Source organism: Scyliorhinus torazame, chromosome 7 (genome assembly GCF_047496885.1).
Source record: "Scyliorhinus torazame isolate Kashiwa2021f chromosome 7, sScyTor2.1, whole genome shotgun sequence".
Lineage (NCBI taxonomy): Eukaryota > Metazoa > Chordata > Chondrichthyes > Carcharhiniformes > Scyliorhinidae > Scyliorhinus > Scyliorhinus torazame.
In genome coordinates this window covers 78,983,193-79,000,829 of record NC_092713.1, presented here as the reverse complement: position 1 = coordinate 79,000,829, position 17,637 = coordinate 78,983,193, and the positions used below count along the sequence as shown (strand labels likewise).

Here is a 17,637-nt window from a genome sequence, read left to right as displayed (position 1 = left end):
TGGAGTGGTGGGTGGTCATGTAGGGGGGTGTGGGGGTGGCGATGGGGGTGGGGACACAAGTATCATGGGGAACTGCAGCTCAGCGGGGTCTCACTTGCTCGCACAATGCCGACCTCCTCCTTGGTGACTGCCCTCTCTCCTGGCCCACCAATCAGGTTCAATTCCTGCTACTCCACTGTGGTAGGGGGCCACAGGTCCGGCGGCCCGCCTCCAGTCTTTTCCCTCTCCCGGCTGTTGTGGTCCACCTTATCCTGGCTGGGGGCGAGACAGAATGTGCCCAGTGTTAGGCAGTCGGATGCATGCAGCCCAGGGGGTGGGCAGCTGGTGGCCTTTGTGACCAGGGCACCGGGTATTGGCCAGTCCAGGTGGTGGGGCCCACGGCGCTCATGGTGTCTGCCACCTGAGCCCAGGCCCAGTGTACAGCAGTGAGTGGCACCCTCCTTCCCACCCAAGGGTACAGGGTAGCCTGCCTCTCCTCCATGGCGTCTGGCAGGGTTTCGAGCTCAGAGTCCATGAACCGGGGTGCCACTCTCCGTGCTGCCATCTTGTTTGCTGGGATGAGTGTGTGGGCATTGGAGTACCAATATGCAGCTGCAGCTTGTCAGCCGCTCGAGTGCCAATCCTGACCCTGGAGAATCTGACACCATTTTTCATTGGAACCGCTCGTGTTCCACGTGGCGCTGGTGCTAACCCATTAACCTTTGTTGAATTGCTCTGGGAGTGGCGCCCATTTTGCTGCCACGCCGTGCACCGATTCTGTCCTGGAGTCAGCACTTACTTTCTGAAATGGAGAATCGCGCCCAGGATTTTTTTCAAATGCAGACCCACAGTTTGGAAAGCCTTGCATTTAACTTTGTTAACAGCAAGCACAACCTGCTATGCCATCTTCAATGATTTGTGCACATTCACCTCCAAATCCCTTAGGTCTGCAGCCCAGTAGAATTGTTCTGTTTATTTTATATTGTCTCTCCACATTCTTCCTACCAAAATGAATCACTTTTAACTTCTCTGCGTAAAGTTTCACTTGTGCGCCCATTCCAACCTGCCTATGTCCTTTTGAATTTTAATACTAAATTCACTGTTCAGAATACTTCCAAATTTCATCATCTGCAAATTTTGAAACTGCCCTTGCTAGATTATTAACATATATCAAGAATAACAGGGGTCCTAACAGTGACCCCACTAAAAACCTTCCTCCAGTCCAAAAAACAACCACTACTCTTTGTTTCCAGCTACTTAGCCAATTTTATGTCCATCTTGCTACTGTCCCTTTAATTCCATGGACTCTCACTTTACTCACAAGTCTGTGGTGCACTTTATCAAATGTCTTTTGGAAGTCCATGTACACCACATCAACTGTATTACCCATATCTACTTCTCAGTTACATCATCAAATATTCAAGCATGATTTGCCCTCATTTAATCCATCCGGGTTTCCTTAATTAATTTGCATTTGCCCAAGCCATCCATAATTATGTCCCAAATTGTATTTTCGAAAAGCCTCCCCAGCACCAAGGTTGAACTGACGGGCCTGTAGTTGCTGTGCTTATCTTTACAATTTTTGAGCAAGGGATTAGCAAAACGTTTGTAATTCTCCAGTCCTCTGGCACCAACCGTGTACCCAAGGAGGATTGGAAAATTGTGGCCAATGCCTCCACCATTTCCACTCTTCCCTCAGTATCCTCTGATGCATCTCACCCGGCCTTGGTGAGGTGCTTTACAGGATAATTTGGTGCTTGATGAAGTTGGTTATGATTAGACGGTGGCCTCTCCTACATACGCTGAATGAACTGAACGGAGGGGTGACCCGGCTGCCAGTGCAATCCTCTCTCGCTGCTGATTATTATTCTGAAGGTGACTGTTGTTATCTCCACATTGGACATTAGGTGGCGCATTTGGCTCTCGTCGACTAAATGTAGCAAGGATCCCTCAATGGGAGTTGGTTTTTGACACCGAGACATGAAAGTAACGATCAGAACCTTCATGTAGGGGGCGAGTCTGCAGCATGTTGGGTCGTGTTATGTCCAATGTCGATAGATCATGATCGAAAGTGACCAAGGCAAGCAGATATACCACGCCAAGTTATCTGGATCCTAAATCCACGCGGAGTCCGCTTGATGTTCACAGTTGGAGACGTTTTAGTATCCTCTATCGCTCGAAATACGCAACCAAACCATTGAGACTGTTGTACTTAAACTTGGTGAAAAAGGATTTAGGTAAACATATTTTAATCCGTCTATAAATACTGATGCAAAATAAAATTCCTTTGAAATATTTGTATTTATCAGAACTAAGTCCAGGCTGACGCGTGAGGCTGTTGCTTGCACCATGTAAAAACAAATGACCTTTGTTCCTTTGAAACGATTACATACAAATAATTCGTTAAGATTTATCCAGAATCACATTGGCAGAGAGAAAACGTTAGGGATATTGTCGTTTATGTTGTGAGTTAAAGGTCAATGAACTTAATAAATAGGCTCCCATTCAACGGGTTAGGAAAATCGAAGCAAGGAAATAACTTTGCAAAGAGCCTTTGTATTGCATTCCTTCCTAATTGTTTAAATCACTTTTTAATGTTGGGTACATGCAATTATATATGCTCTAGCTGAGGTGCCCTGTTTTCGCGCGTAATGCAGGAATAGTTGGCGGACAGGTAAATAATTGGGAGAGAGAGATTATATAGTTGATGTTGGTAGCGACAGTATCCTAATCCTTAGTTTTTATTTGCAAGCACAGGAGTTTCTTTAGGGACGCTTTTGATCATCTGTGTGTTTAGTTTAAATCACCCTGGATGTGTTTCAATGTGTTTGTGGAATGCTTTAGAAATCAACAGCAGAGATCACATAATCATTTAGAAAGTACAAACTGTTGGGAATTTGGAAATTGACTGGCATTTGGAATTGACAGCTGTTGTCCACGCTTGCTGTTGCTTTACCAGGAACATGCCAGCCCAGCACCTGTTGCAACACACCAGCGTTATACGCTGAATACTACACTTCTTACATACAATTTAAACCTCGCCCCGGTTTCTTGAATTACAAATTGGTGATCGCGTGGTAAACATGCCATTCCGGTCACTGGCAGAAAATGTACACCGGCAAAACGATGAATATCTACACTGGTTCTCAAAGTCATTCTGCTGTCAGCGTGAACCAGCGCCAGGCGGTATCAAACTGGTAATTTCAACACATCATTCATAATGTCCAAATTCCCAACACAGTAAACACACATAGAAAAACTATGCGTTTGACAAGAACATTCAACACCGACAACGTAAGCAGCTAAACCGTGTCTGGGCATTGAGCTATGCAGCCACATTACGTCCTGTGTAGCAGCTCTGTGCACTAATAGACGATCTTGAAACATCAACGTTGGGAATCAAATGGTCCCTTTGAAAATGCAAGTTTGAATGAAGAAAATGAGCAGGCGACGTGATTCCAGGAAATAGCATTTCGCTTGAAGTTCTTAATGATCTTAAACCGCTCGAAATAGATCGGTGAGTCAAGTCTAAATGTGGAGGGAGCTCATTGCCATAATTGTGGAACATTGCGGGTAACATGATGTGCTACAAGGATGTGCAAAGATTTATTACATAACAGCGAGGGCTAGCAGCTAGCGGCCTTGCTCCAATTGTCCAGAAACAACCCTGTCACACCAGGCATCACTTGGAGAAGTTCTGATTGTTTCCAATAAAAGTTTGGAATGATCTGTTTTGTGGTTGTAATGTACGTTTTTGGAAATTCTTGCCTTAAACCGCTGAAAAGAGACGGGACCAGGCTTCTTGGTGATGAGAATAAGGTTTTCCAAGATGCACACATTTAATTCTGAATCGTAGCCAGCACAAAATTAGCATCTGGGCAATATTGTAAAATCCGGAAAGTGTTGCATTTGATAATGTATCAGGAGAAACGGCGATGTATGAAGCCAGTTTAATCTGAATATAAAATTACAAAGAAGGTGGTGATTTTTCAAAAAGGACGCAGAGTTTGAAATTGGGTGCATTTTCAACCAATCTGGGATTGCAGAAATTACAAAAAGTATATTGTTTTCAGCGGCCATAACGCATTGTTCGCAACACCGAATGTGTGTGTTCGGTGATGATGGGGGACAGCTCCTCAAGATAATAGGTGAAGCAGGGTTCCAGTAATGATATTCTGTCTCTCAGAAATAAATCTGAAGCTGATTTATTTTATGAGCTGTGACTGGACTGGCTGTGGTAAGGAAGCTCAAAGTGAACCGATTTGTCAGATTACTGTAATACCGCGGCTTCCCTTTGTTGTTTTCTGTTCATTCACAATTAAAGTTGTCTGCTCATTTTCCCCGGCACAATACACATCAATTTAAAATGTCAAGCATGTTAAGCCATTTCTTTTACCAAACAGATAAACCTACCGCAGTTAGCTAGTTGAATCCTTGGAGTTATTCTTCGTGCATTTCATTGGTAAATAAATGGGGATACCTAAACCTCCCACGTTAGGAAATCGATATATTTGACGAGAGAGCTATCTTAAAAAGCGGATAAAGTACATATTACAGAAGCTGTTTTAGGTGACCGAGATCATTATTCAGTAAATTCACCAGCCAATGGGAAGTCAAATTGGCGATTTTGATTGAACAAAATAAGCTGTAAGAACATGAATCTTTTTGTTGAATGTCCCACACCAGTCAAATGCAATGTGTGTTTTCAATAAAGCGTTCTACTGAATCTCGACTGGACGGCACGTCAGTTAATGTAACCTAGGAACGGAACAGACGATACAGAGTCGCGTCCTGGAAAACATTGCATGGACACAATTCGATGAATAAATAGCGAAAATCGGTGACATTCTTTAAATCATAGGATATAAAATATTGGTAATTGCAGTGATTAGAGATAGGAATTGCAGTCTGAGTGATCTTGCTGTTGGGATTGAAGTTTCACTGGGTGATCTCTGGTCTCTAATGTGAATTGCAGGCAGGGTGATCTTGCTGTAGGGATTGAGGTTTCACTGGGTGATCTCTGGTCTCTAATGTGAATTACAGGCTGGGTGATCTTGCTGTAGGGATTGAGGTTTCACTGGGTGATCTCTGGTCTCTAATGTGAATTGCAGGCTGGGTGATCTTACTGGTGGGATTGAGGTTTTACTGGGTGATGTCTGATCTGCAATGTGAATTGCAGGCTGGATGATCTTGCTGGTGGGATTGAGGTTTCACTGGGTGATCTCTGATCTCTAATGTGAATTACAGGCTGGATGATCTAGCTGTAGGGATTGCGGTTTCTCTGGGTGATCTCTGATCTCTAATGTGAATTGCAGCCTGAGTGATCGTGCTGTTGGGTTCAGAGTTTCACTGTGCGATCTCTGATCTCTAATGTGAATTACAGGCTGGGTGATCTTGCTGTTGGGTTCAGAGTTTCACTGGGTGAACTCTGATCTCTAATGTGAATTGAGGTTGGGTGATCTTGATGTTGGGTTCAGAGTTTCACTGGGTGATCTCTGGTCTCTAATGTGAATTACAGGCTGGGTGATCTTGCTGTTGGGTTCAGAGTTTCATTAGGTGATCTCTGATCTCTAATGTGAATTGCAGGCAGGATGATCTTGCTGTAGGGATTGAGGTTTCACTGGGTGAACTCTGGTCTCTGGTGTGAATTGCAGGCAGGGTGATCTTGCTGGTGGGATTGAAGTTTCACTGGGTGATCTCTGGACTCTAATTTGAATTGCAGGCTGGATGATCTTGCTGTTGGGTTCAGAGTTTCACTGGGTGATCTCTGGTCTCTAATGTGAATTGCAGGCTGTGTGATCTTGCTATTGGGATTGAAGTTTCACTGGGTGATCTCATAGAATTTACAGTGCTGAAGGAGGCCATTCGGCCCATCGAGTCTGCACTGGCTCTTTGAAAGAGCACCCTACCCAAGCCCAGACCTCCACTCTATCCCCATAACCCAGTAACCCCACCCAACACTAAGGGCAATTTTGGACACTAAGGGCAATTTAGCATGGCCAATCCACCTAACCCGCGCATCTTTGGACTGTGGGAGGAAACCAGAGCACCCGGAGGAAACCCACGCACACACGGGGAGAACGTACCGACTCCGCACAGACAGTGACCCAAGCCGGGAATCGAACCTGGGACTCTGGAGCTGTGAAGCAATTGTGCTAACCACTATGCTACCGTGCTGCCCCTCTCTGGTCTCTAATGTGGATTACAGGCTGGGTGATCTTACTGTTTGGTTCAGAGTTTCACTGCGATCTCTGGTCTCTAATGTGAATTACAGGTTGGGTGATCTTGCTGTTGGGTTCAGAGTTTCACTGGGTAATCTCTGATCTCTAATGTGAATTACAGGCTGGGTGATCTTGCTGTTGGGTTCAGAGTTTCATTGGGTGATCTCTTTTCTCTAATGTGAATTGCAGTCTGGGTGATCTTGCTATTGGGGTTGAGGTGTCACTGTGCGATCTCAGGTCTCTGATGTGAATTTCAGGCTGGGTGATCTTGCTGGTGGGGTTGAAGTTTCACTGGTTGATGTCTGATCTCTAATGTGAATTGCAGGTTGGGTGATCTTGCTCTTGGTATAGAAGTTTCACCTGAGTGATCACTGGTCTCTAATGTGAATTGCAGGTTGGGTGATCTTGCTCTTGGTATAGAAGTTTCACCTGAGTGATCACTGGTCTCTAATGTGAATTGCAGGCTGGGTGATCTTGCTGGTAGGATTGAAGTTTTACTGGGTGATCTCTGATCTGTAATGTGAATTGCAGGCTCGGTGATCTTGCTGTTGGGTTCAGAGTTTCACTGGGTGCTCTCTGGTCTCTAATATGAATTGCATCAGGCTCGGTGAGCTTGCTGTTGGGATTGAGGTTTCACTGGGTGATGTCTGGCTGGTCCCTTTAAGAGGAGCCTCGGGCTCTTCACCCAGAGAGAACCCAGCTCGCCCCTGACGTCAGAGCCACGTGACGCCCCCTGTCGGATAAATGTCTATTGGCAGCAGATTGAGGAGCAGAAGAGCTTTCCGCAGTCTGCCTCAACCCGGCCAACTTTTTAAAAAAACTTTGCAGCCAGCCTCGATCGGCTGTGCAGCCATATCCAACCCACATGCATTTGTATGTAATAGGGCACGGCCAGACAGTGAGTACATAACACCAACGGAGAAGCAAACTACTGCAGCAATCTGCAAAGTGGTCGATGAGAAATAAAGAGAACAGGGACCTCTTGGAAAGGGCTGCGGAATCCCTGATAGCGACTTGTTCTCCTGTTAGCCATTCTGAGCCACTCCGCTAGGGGGTCTGGGAGACAGGAGATTTCCGACCGACAGAGGCATTGAAGAAACTGGGCCGATCACTTCAACAATGACTCTAGGTGCCGATATGTCTGATCATTCTCTGCTCTCCGAGGATACGGATATTGATGTGGTCGGTGATATGAACGGCACAGAGGGGAAATATGGCAGCTTCCCCTCGGACAATGATTCCGATGATAACTTAAGCAGAAACGCTTGTGAGAATGTGGAGTCGCCGGACTTGTCCAGCGGATCTGATGCCAGCACAACCCGGGGAAGTGACAAGCTGTGTAAGAGTGCTCTGGTTAAACCTCCTTATTCCTACATCGCTCTGATCACCATGGCTATCCTCCAGAGCCCAAAGAAAAGACTGACACTCAGTGAAATCTGTGAGTTTATCAGCAACCGTTTCCCATATTACAGAGAAAAGTTTCCTGCTTGGCAAAACTCCATCCGACATAATTTGTCTCTTAACGACTGCTTCGTGAAAATCCCCCGGGAGCCGGGTAATCCCGGCAAAGGCAACTACTGGACTCTCGACCCGGACTCTGCAGACATGTTTGACAACGGCAGCTTCCTACGCCGGAGAAAACGGTTCAAAAGGCAGCAACCGTCCGAGATCTTGAGAGAGCACAGCAGCTTCCTGCCCAGTTTTGGATATGGACCCTATGGCTGCGGCTATGGCATCCAGCTGCAGAATTTCCACCACCCCCATCACCATGCTTCACCGAGCACATTCCCGTTCCAATCGCCACACTGCGCAGTGCCACCTCCAGCCTCAATGTTCCCCACTCCAGCCATCCCCTCGCTTTTACACGGCGGCGACCTAACCAGGAAGTCCTTCTACCCGCAGCTAAGTCCTACTCTACCCAGCCTGCAAGGATTGAAAGCCGACCCGAGCCAGTCGAGGCCTTCCTTCTCCATAGACAATATCATCGGGGCTGCTCCATCGAATGCCCCCGGGTCGCCCTATCCAACCCCGACTGGAAGTCAAGCCCAGGTACTGGCAATGTTAAGTCCGGCACTCACTCAGTCCCAGAACCCCCTGAACTTAACACACGAGAATGTTCCACAGACTGGACAGAACTTTACAAGTAAACTCACAAATCTTAACACCTGTCACTATTAAATGTCTCGTCCCGCGCCAGGTAGGAATGATACATTTTTGAATATTTGGAACCACACAAATATTTCTGTTCTGGAAAAAAAAGACAAAATATATTTATCATATGTATATATGTAAAATTCAAAGAATGCGTGGGGAATACTGAATTCTTAATGTCATCTTTTATTGTGTCCAGTGTACTGAACGTTTTTGATCCACTATCTTGTTCGAGCACTGTCCAAGGACGGTTAGGGACACTCAGGATTATCGAACCGAACTTTGATGTAAATTTCATGGAATAATTTGACGAAAGGAAAATTAATAAATGATTTTTTAATATTTCAGTTATCTTTAAAGTCTAGTCCCTAATCCGTTTTTTTTGTAATTATTTGTATATAGATATAGGAAAGATGTACAACGCACGCACTTCCAGCCTACTGTCCCGTTGGGTTGTGCATTGGTCTATTTTATAAGGGATGCCTGTGAATGATACAGTGCTGTTTGTTTTTAAATGTCCATCAGGTCTTTCGGTGTAAATTAATAAATGTGTTGAACTCTGAAAAATATGTCTTGACGTGCATTTGTATATAATATTTGCACATAAAATTTCAAACCTACTTTTTAACTCTGTGTGCTACCGATTTGCAATTATCTTCACAGCGCCGAGGGATGGCGTTAATACTTTTCACTTCAGGTTAGTCATGTTCTGCCAAATACAATGATATTAACAATGGAAATGCCCAACAACAAAAAAAGTGCGTGTTTTCGAGTTTGCTGGATTATTTGGTAAATTCCAGGTTTATGACAGACATGGCACTGCTCCCATTAACCGTGCCGGAGGAAAGTAGCTCAGGCGCCAGTTTAGTTCAACTCAAGGGTCAAGCGACCCTCGTCATGTAGCGTTGGTGAAACTGAAACGCGCGTGTTGGACCATTTCAGCTCGAATGAACATATTTTACATTCAACAAAAATGGTCATGGTTAACTTACAGCTGGATGCACATTTTTTAATTCGCAATTTCCGCTTAGAAAAGGAAACCAAAAGATCAACCAAAATATTCACTGTTAATGACGTTTAGGAGCTGGTCTTTTTCTATTCAAACGTCTAATCATTTCATCAGAAGTGTCCGTATTCCAATGTGTGTTTTTTTGTACGGAACATCAAATGGCCGAAGGGCAGTTTTTGAATGGGGTAGCTATCACTAGAGTAGAAAAGTTTAAGCATTTTACAAAGCTGCTCATTTCCATCAAGCCTAACGTTCAGATGGAATCTCCATTTTAGTTCACCTGTACCTTGGTTGGTATTTTCCTGCAGTTGGTTGGATAGTTTGCTCTAAGAATTTGCACACTTTGGGCAGTGGTTGGAACTGCTCTTTCCCAATTCCTCCTGCACCAGTGGCTTGTTGGTCGATCTGGTTTTAGATTCTATTTTCGGGGCAGCACTAATTTGCAGAAGCTTTGTATCTGCTGTAATCCACATAAAGGACTGGAGTTTGTTTATGTTGCTGACAATGCCTCGTCCTGAATAAACGACGCTCAGTGAGCGGTCCCAGATCCAGCTCACACATTTGCTGTTGAAAAGCGATCTTCCCTCAGACAGTTGGGTTGGCTTTTATGTTTGTGTTTGTTTGCCTGTACAAAGGTTGCTTAAGACTCGGGGATCCGCGCCACGGGAGAAAATAGACGGGCAATGAATCTATTTTAAAAGTTTACCAACTGCATGTTTGACTTTGAATTGTAAATGTGTTTTATTTGCTGGGACTCTGTGCGAATTGCTACATTACTGCGTATGGGTTTGTTGACACGCTCATTACCCCAAGGTAGCTCTTTGTGAAGTCTTTGATGATGCTGAAATATGTGTTTTCTGTTGTTTAAGTCCTCAAGATGTCAGTACAACTGTTTTTAATTACTGACAGCAGTCTGTACAAATCGGCCGCATAATTTCGGCTAATTGGCAAAAAATGAAGACAATCGTCCAGGATGAACCACAGGATAGAAAGAACACGCCCAATTAAAAATAGCCTCCTTCTTGATGGGATACAATAAAAAAAAGAATTCTAATCAATTCGTCAAGTTTTTAAAAAATTGTTCTACTTTTTTGGACTCTGTTTAGCGCTTCCCTGCTATCGTTGGTATTTGGTGTCTATAAGTAACTAAAGACGGATTGAAACGCCCAGTAAAGTAGACAAACACAATTCCTCTTTAAAAAAAAGCTATTCCCTTCAATTTCCTGCAGGGAATGTCCCTGCAAGTATGTTAATGTTGTCGTTCTAACAGTGCAGATTTCCCTTCCAAATTGATCCTTTTTTTCCAGTTTACAAGCTGGGGGGGGGGGGGGGGGGGGGGAGAGAGAGTTATACCCACTAGATTAGTTAAAGTGACATGAAAACAAGCTTCTGTTTTTTTTAAATTGCAGACTTCCAGCATCCGCAGCATTTTGCTTTTATTTTCGAAGTTAATGTAACAGATTGTGTCATTTGAGGACGTTTATTTCAAATGATTTTTTAGCATTATGAAAACAAAAGTTATTAGTCTTATTAATGATAGAGTCTGGTTTTAAATGCTTGGGAAGCTGCCCTTTGGGGGCATAGGTGGGAGCTCGAATTAAAACTACGGTTTTAATCCATTTTAAAAATACAATCAATCTGCGTTGTTCTCAGGCTTTTAAAGATGGCCATTATTTTTATTCCTACTTGTAGCAGACTGGGAACACATCTGAAATGTATATCCATATCGTTCCTTAAGGGAGAAGTGCCGCCGCCTCGCTTTTTTGCTTGCGTTTGAATGTTGCCATACAAATAAACTGTGAAGAGGGTTCTTCATACAAATCTTTGGACGGCAACTGAAGCAGTTCACGCACACGGTGTGCGGTATGCACAGCAAGGAGCCACACGCACGAAATAGGAGCTTTCACCTTCAGCCTAAATCTTTTAAGGAGCATGTTAATAAGGGATTATTTGCAATAACAGCAATAAAACCCCCTTAAAAAAAACAGCCCCTATTTGTAATAGACTGTGTAAATCTCAAATTATTGTTCAATGGGTCGTCACGGGCGCTGAAGGTTGGGTTGTTTTAACCCAAGTAAATACTACTAAATGTACAGCTTAACGTCCGCTTCATAGAGTTTAGAGTTTCAGCCCTCCCCCTCCGCATTCTGAAGGGGCTTTTGCCTATTAACTGGATCACAGGGTTCTTCTGAAAATGGCTTCAGCGTTGATTAGGGGGATTTTGTTTTCCCAGCCACGAGCTGGAAAGGGGAGTTTGTCAGTTTTATACCAAGTGTGTGGCTGTTGGGGGAAGCAGCGGAAGTGTGTTAGAAATGAAGGATGTGTTGACTTGAGGCGGAACATTGAGGATAGGCATCTGGCTGGCATTTAGTCGACCTCTGCCCACGCTGCGGCCGTAAGCAGAGCCCAAACCGTATGAACCTACACTTTAATGAGATTTATGAGGCATAAGTATCAGTTTCTCAGTGATGAAATTTGAATGCTGTTGATATTGATAATTAGATATATACAATACTGTAAACAACTACTAATGACATGTAGCTTGCAGATACCAAAAACGCCGAATAGAACATTTGGCAAATGTGATTGGTGGTCTTTTCGTATCTTCGTTTTCTGGCCCATATTTCCTGGGGTTCATTTTGAATATATATAGAAAATGTTATCTGTTTCTTAGAGTCTACGGTGGATATAATGGTCGTCTAAGTTTCTTCATGATTCACGTTTCTAACCACAACCCCCTGTCCCCTGAATTTTGCGTTCAAAAGAATCTGAAATTTTAAACCAATTAAGATGTGGGCAGGAAATCAGATTTAGTGTCGGGATTAACCTGGCCAACACACAGCTGCTTTGTACAACACAGGAGAACAACGATGATGGCACCAAATGTAATACTGAATCAATTTTGCCATCACCAAACTTTAAGACATATTCGCCTTTTCAAATATACAGATAATTAATTTGGACGCCGATGCTTTACGGCCGTATATATGAAGATACACTTTCAAGGATATTCCGGGCGAGCTTGTGCGCGCTTTATTATGGAAGTGTCTTCATGTCCTCTCAATCTGGAATATGAGACGCACTTTACATTTTGAAGATAAACATTCAAATCGATTGCTCAATCCCCCAGAAAACATGTTTCCAAATCCTAGTGCAAGCCATATCATTTAGATTTTCTTTTCTTTTGTAAGCAGGCCAATCTTCCAAACGAAGCAAATAATGTCAGTTGACAGGGGAAAGTACAGCTCAATTAGGAGATTTAAATGGCGTCCTCTTTAATGTAAGGTTACAACAACAAAAACAACGATATTGTTTTTATTCCATTGCAATAGATCTGACAACCAAATCCCCTACCGAGTTAGCCATGTTGCACTGAAGTGTCATTGTCCTTTTCATAACCTGATATATCTAAATAGGAGTTTCTGCTCGCGGTCTCCTGCAACAGGTGCCGGGTTCGCTCCCAACAAGAGGGCTTTCTTTGATCCTGAGATTATTGGTGTCATCCGTCCGAACTCAATTCAGATGCAAATCGCGTCAGTTCGAATCCTGCTTTGATGGTGAAGAGAATGGTCCAAGTATAACGATTGTTGTGGGGCTGGGGGATGTGTGTGGTGGGTAAACGCAGTTATTCCGCTGTATTATATGACAGCGGATCCTCGCAATGATTGTTATCAAAGAAAGGCTCGGAATGTTAAAGTGAAAGGAGAGAAAGTCTCCAGGAGAAAGTCGTTCTATTAAAAATAACGGGGCAAGGATCAAGCAGATAGGAAACGTAACAATCCTTCCTATTTTTTTTGCGTGTATCCCTCTGAAGAACTACACGCTGATTGTTCGCTGGAACAGCGTGCTGTATTTGGGGAGTCATTTATTATAGTAATATTTGATTAACATCGCCACAAAAATCTTTGCTCATTTTCTCCAAGTGTTCTTTCTGTGTAGAACAGGAAACCGGGAGGTGTTTCTCACAATACTAAACAATAAGACAATATTTTTTTCCAAAGAATGAGGCCTCATTCTCAACACTTTGTAATAAGTTGCTTTAGGTTACAAGCCCCACCATTCATTTTCCACCCGTAATGCTACTGTCTATTTTAGAAAGCGACCTTCCATTTCACATATGATAATATTCAAAGGGGTCCAGTTAGCACTGTTGCTTCACAGCTCCAGGGTCCCAGGTTCGATTCCCCGCTGGGTCACTGTCTGTGCGGAGTATGCACTTTCTCCCCGTGTCTGCGTGGGTTTCCTCCGGGTGCTCCGGTTTCCTCCCACAGTCCAAAGATGTGCAGGTTAGGTGGATTGGCTATTCGAAATTACCCTTCGTGTCCAAAAAAGGTTAGGTGAGGTTACGGGAATAGGGTGGAGGTGTGGAGATAGGGCGGAGGTATGGGTTTAGGTAGGGTGCTCTTTCTGAGGGCCGGTGCGGTCTCAATGGGCCGAATGGCTTCCTTCTGCACTGTAAAATCTATTTTAACAAAACCAATTTACACCCTTACCTTCAAAACGAAAACACTTGACAGCGGATGACAAATCATTGAAGAAACATAGTGCTAATTTACGTTTTTTTGACACTACCCCCCCCCCCCCCCCCCCCCACTGACTGACAAATTAATAGACACCTGCCCTCGTCATTTACCCAGACACAGTGAGAGCAATCCCGTCAGCACTTGGAAATGGGTTGCAGATTAATACAGCGGCGCTCTTCCCGTAAAACGCATTTTCTTCCCACAGACTTGATTGCAAAAAATGAACTAAGCAAAACCATTTTCGCTGTTGATGTTTTCACTGGCAAACCTCATGAACGGCTTTTTACTTGAGGTTTGAGTTGGCCAGGATTAAAGGCTTGAAGTCAAATGTGCATGATGTTCTGTGTTGATAGGAATGGCTCCAAAGCCCTGCGATGCGTTTGATGTCAATGGTCGATGCCCCCTATGCCTAACGCAGGGCCCTTTTCATAAGACGCCGTTATTTTTAAAATTGTCGAGGGTCGCATTATAACAACGCCGATATCTTCATGGAACTTACCTCGATCACAGGGGTTGAAATGCGGAATTGAATCTTGAAACGTCACAAGGAAACGCGGACAGAGGTCCTGTTGTAACAGTTGATGTTCACGTGTGAAATAAAATCAGCTGAAGAAGTGATTCAATGTGGTTTACGGTAAGTTAACCACAGACTGCAATGGTAAATAAAAGTGGACGGAAAGAAGGAGACCCGTGCACTATTTAATTATCTATGACAGTGTTTTGGGAAGAAAATCTGAATTTAAAATTAATTTCATGAAATGAATATTGCAAACTAGCCCTTTATATCTATTAAAAACACATAGAACTTTCATTTTAGGATGGTGTGTGGATTTATGATTGTGTTGGACTAGGAATTAAGAAATGTGGGTTATCTAAATCATGTTCACCTGGAGTTCTGTTATTGGATTGGGAATGTGTTGGATTCTAATGGTCCCTTCAGGAGACAGAGATTCCCATAACCTCTCCATCCCCGAAGAGGGCAGCCAGATCCTTCTGGCAGTAACTCCGCACAGCTCCTCTCGGAGCATATTCACCCTAGAGGTATCGCCTACAGTGACAAAGTGATTGCAAATTCGACACACCTCCGTTGCCAGCACACTTGGATGAAGGTAAGGTCTTATTACCTAACACTATCCAAATAAGCAATACCTCCTTCTAGCTCCCATTGCTTCCTCACTTACAAAACGAAGGAACTTAAAATCCAAGATGCTTGATTTTATAAACTAAATTGAAAAAAAAGTGCCATTATATGCATGTTAAAGTTAATCCATTTTATGTTAAGTGGGAGTAAAAGGCGCATCAATGCGTTATGTTTCCGAAGGACGAAACGGGTTTTTGGAGAAGGTTGGTGATTGGAAGAATAATTATCCAGCATTTAAACGCGCAGAGAGGACATGGAATTTCCTTTCCAATGTTATTTTTGTTGTTGTGAAAGGGAAAACACTTCTGAAATTTTGAAAATCTGCCGCCACTGCGGCTGCTTCAGTGTAACACCTATACAAATAGGTGAGGTAAGCTGACTTTATTAAGAAAAATAACTTGTTCCGAAAGAAAGACTACAGAGCAATTATACATTTCACCAGAATTGCTTTTCCCATTTGGTGCGCACGCACATTGACGGTGGTTACATTGTTGAATTTTCAGGCTCAAGCTTTGGAATAAATCCAACGCACATATTTGTGTTTCAATTGAAATACTCAAAAGGCAAGAAATGAGAGCAGAAAACGCATTTCTGCAGAGACTGTGCTCACACAAACACACCTACATAAACATATGCTGACACACAAACACATACATGCATAAATACACATGCAGACACTGAGACATACACAGAACACAATCGGATACGATCCTCCTGTGAGAAGGGGTTTGTGTCCCTTTATCTTATAGGCAGCAATGTATTTCTCAACACTGTTCTGCAAGACCAAGAACAATGATACATAATATAGATTTTAAAAATGAACTTAATGCAGGACCCAAAGCAGCACCAATCCGTTTACAGTCTTTTATAGCGACATTGTCTTTCAGTAATATTTTTCATTCCCCGTTCTTCTTCAAATGGCCCGGGATAGGCCCGAGATTGCTTAAGCACATGGCTACTTGCACCAGCACAGACCATGTTCGCATACTTATCTTTTATTCAGGAACTTCTGTGTGTGGCAAATTATTTATCAAGTTCGTACAAAACCAATCGGATTGCCTTCAGATTTCAAACATCATTTATTATCCAGAGGTCTCAGGTTAGGTGGATTGGCCATGATCTGTGCACGGGTTTACGGGGATAGGGCGGGAGAGTGGGCCCAGATCTAAATGACCTCGTCCTGCACTCCAGGGATTCTGTGGATTACGAAGTCCATTGGGTTGAGTTTTGTTCAGAGCAGCAAATCCCTTTACGCCCCATTTCTAAACATTAATGGGCATTTAAATATTTACCAACATTTCAAAACAAAAAGTAACTACCGGAATCTTGAAGAGTACATGGTTCATCTTTATCTTGTAATGTTTTGCTTGTGCCTATCTTAGTTCGGTGGGCCCTAAGTATAGACACAAGCACAAAGGCACATAACGCAAGGTCATGTTGCAGATATCTACAAATATATTTTGCTAAATAAAATGAACAAGTGCCTGTCCCATAATTTTTTTTAGCAGATTAATAGTCAGCATTCAAAAGTTGCAAGTACTGACGAAGTTAGTTTGCCTTTAGTCTATCTTCAACCTATTCTTAGTTTATCTTTCATCTGTATTTTTAATCTAACTTTGCCTGACAGATGTCATGCAATTCCAGCTGTTCTGTTTCTGTTTCTGACTTCAAGCATTTATGTGTTTTGATTCGTCCCATTACAACACGTCAGACTGTACTTAGATCCAGAGAAAACGACACATATTATCAGTACTTATTTAGTTGATAGGCTTGCTTGTATTAATTAAAGCGACAATGGGATGAAGCAATTTGCATAGGGAACATATATCATTGTTTAAACCTTATTTTTTGTCAGGTCAGGGCCCTTCTGTCCACGAGGTACCACGGGAAGTAACAGTAAACTTACTGCATGGAATTGAAAATCTATCTTCACCGAGCCATGATCTAAAGAACTAAATGAATTGTTGAAATTCTAAAAACGGACACCATGCAAGTATATTTAAATATGTTACACTAATTAAATATTCACCAGGAGCCCATTGATAACGTGGACGTGTCTCTATTGAGACATTGACTTAGTCTTTGTCGCTAAAATAAAGTGTCTTGCTTTTTTAAGACTTGATAGTGAGTCCTGTTGCAACACTGAAATGGTAGTTGATCTCCCCCTCCCCCTCCCCCCCCCCCCCTCCAATGTCTACACAACCATATGTGGTGATCACCTATGAACGTGGGATTGCAGCATGAGATATGTATTTGTGCGCACTCGTAACTACCTATCAATATCGCCAAATGTGCGTACCAGTACGTATTTTATTGTATATAGGTATGCGTATATGAAGCAAAATGTTTCCGTGCTGGAAATTTGAAATATAAACTGAAAATGCTGGCAACTCTCAGCTGGTCAGGCAGCATCTATGGAGAAAGGAAAGCAGGATTAATGGTTCCCGTCGATGATCTTCGCTCAGAACCAGAACATCGTGAACCTGAAGCATTGACCTGTCAGACCGGATGAGCTTTTCCAGTATTTTCCGATTTTACTTATGTAAAGGTCCGTCTATCGCGTTAGTTATCCGTGTGGCTCTCATTGTGTGTAAAAGTGTTCGCTTATCATTA

General features: G+C 43.1%; 1 protein-coding gene and 1 long non-coding RNA gene across 2 annotated transcripts; both read left to right on the top strand.

Annotated features, from left to right (window-relative positions):
- The first annotated feature begins 6,963 nt into the window (after positions 1-6,963).
- On the top strand, positions 6,964-8,918 carry foxd2 (forkhead box D2). Its single transcript, XM_072510939.1, has one exon. The coding sequence runs from the start codon at positions 7,320-7,322 to the stop codon at positions 8,376-8,378; it is 1,059 nt and encodes a 352-aa protein (XP_072367040.1). The 5' UTR covers positions 6,964-7,319; the 3' UTR covers positions 8,379-8,918.
- A 2,785-nt stretch (positions 8,919-11,703) lies between these two features.
- On the top strand, positions 11,704-17,068 carry LOC140427292 (uncharacterized). Its single transcript, XR_011948445.1, has 3 exons — positions 11,704-11,773; positions 14,237-14,517; positions 16,880-17,068. It is a non-coding gene; the product is annotated as an uncharacterized lncRNA (long non-coding RNA).
- Positions 17,069-17,637: the final 569 nt, after the last annotated feature.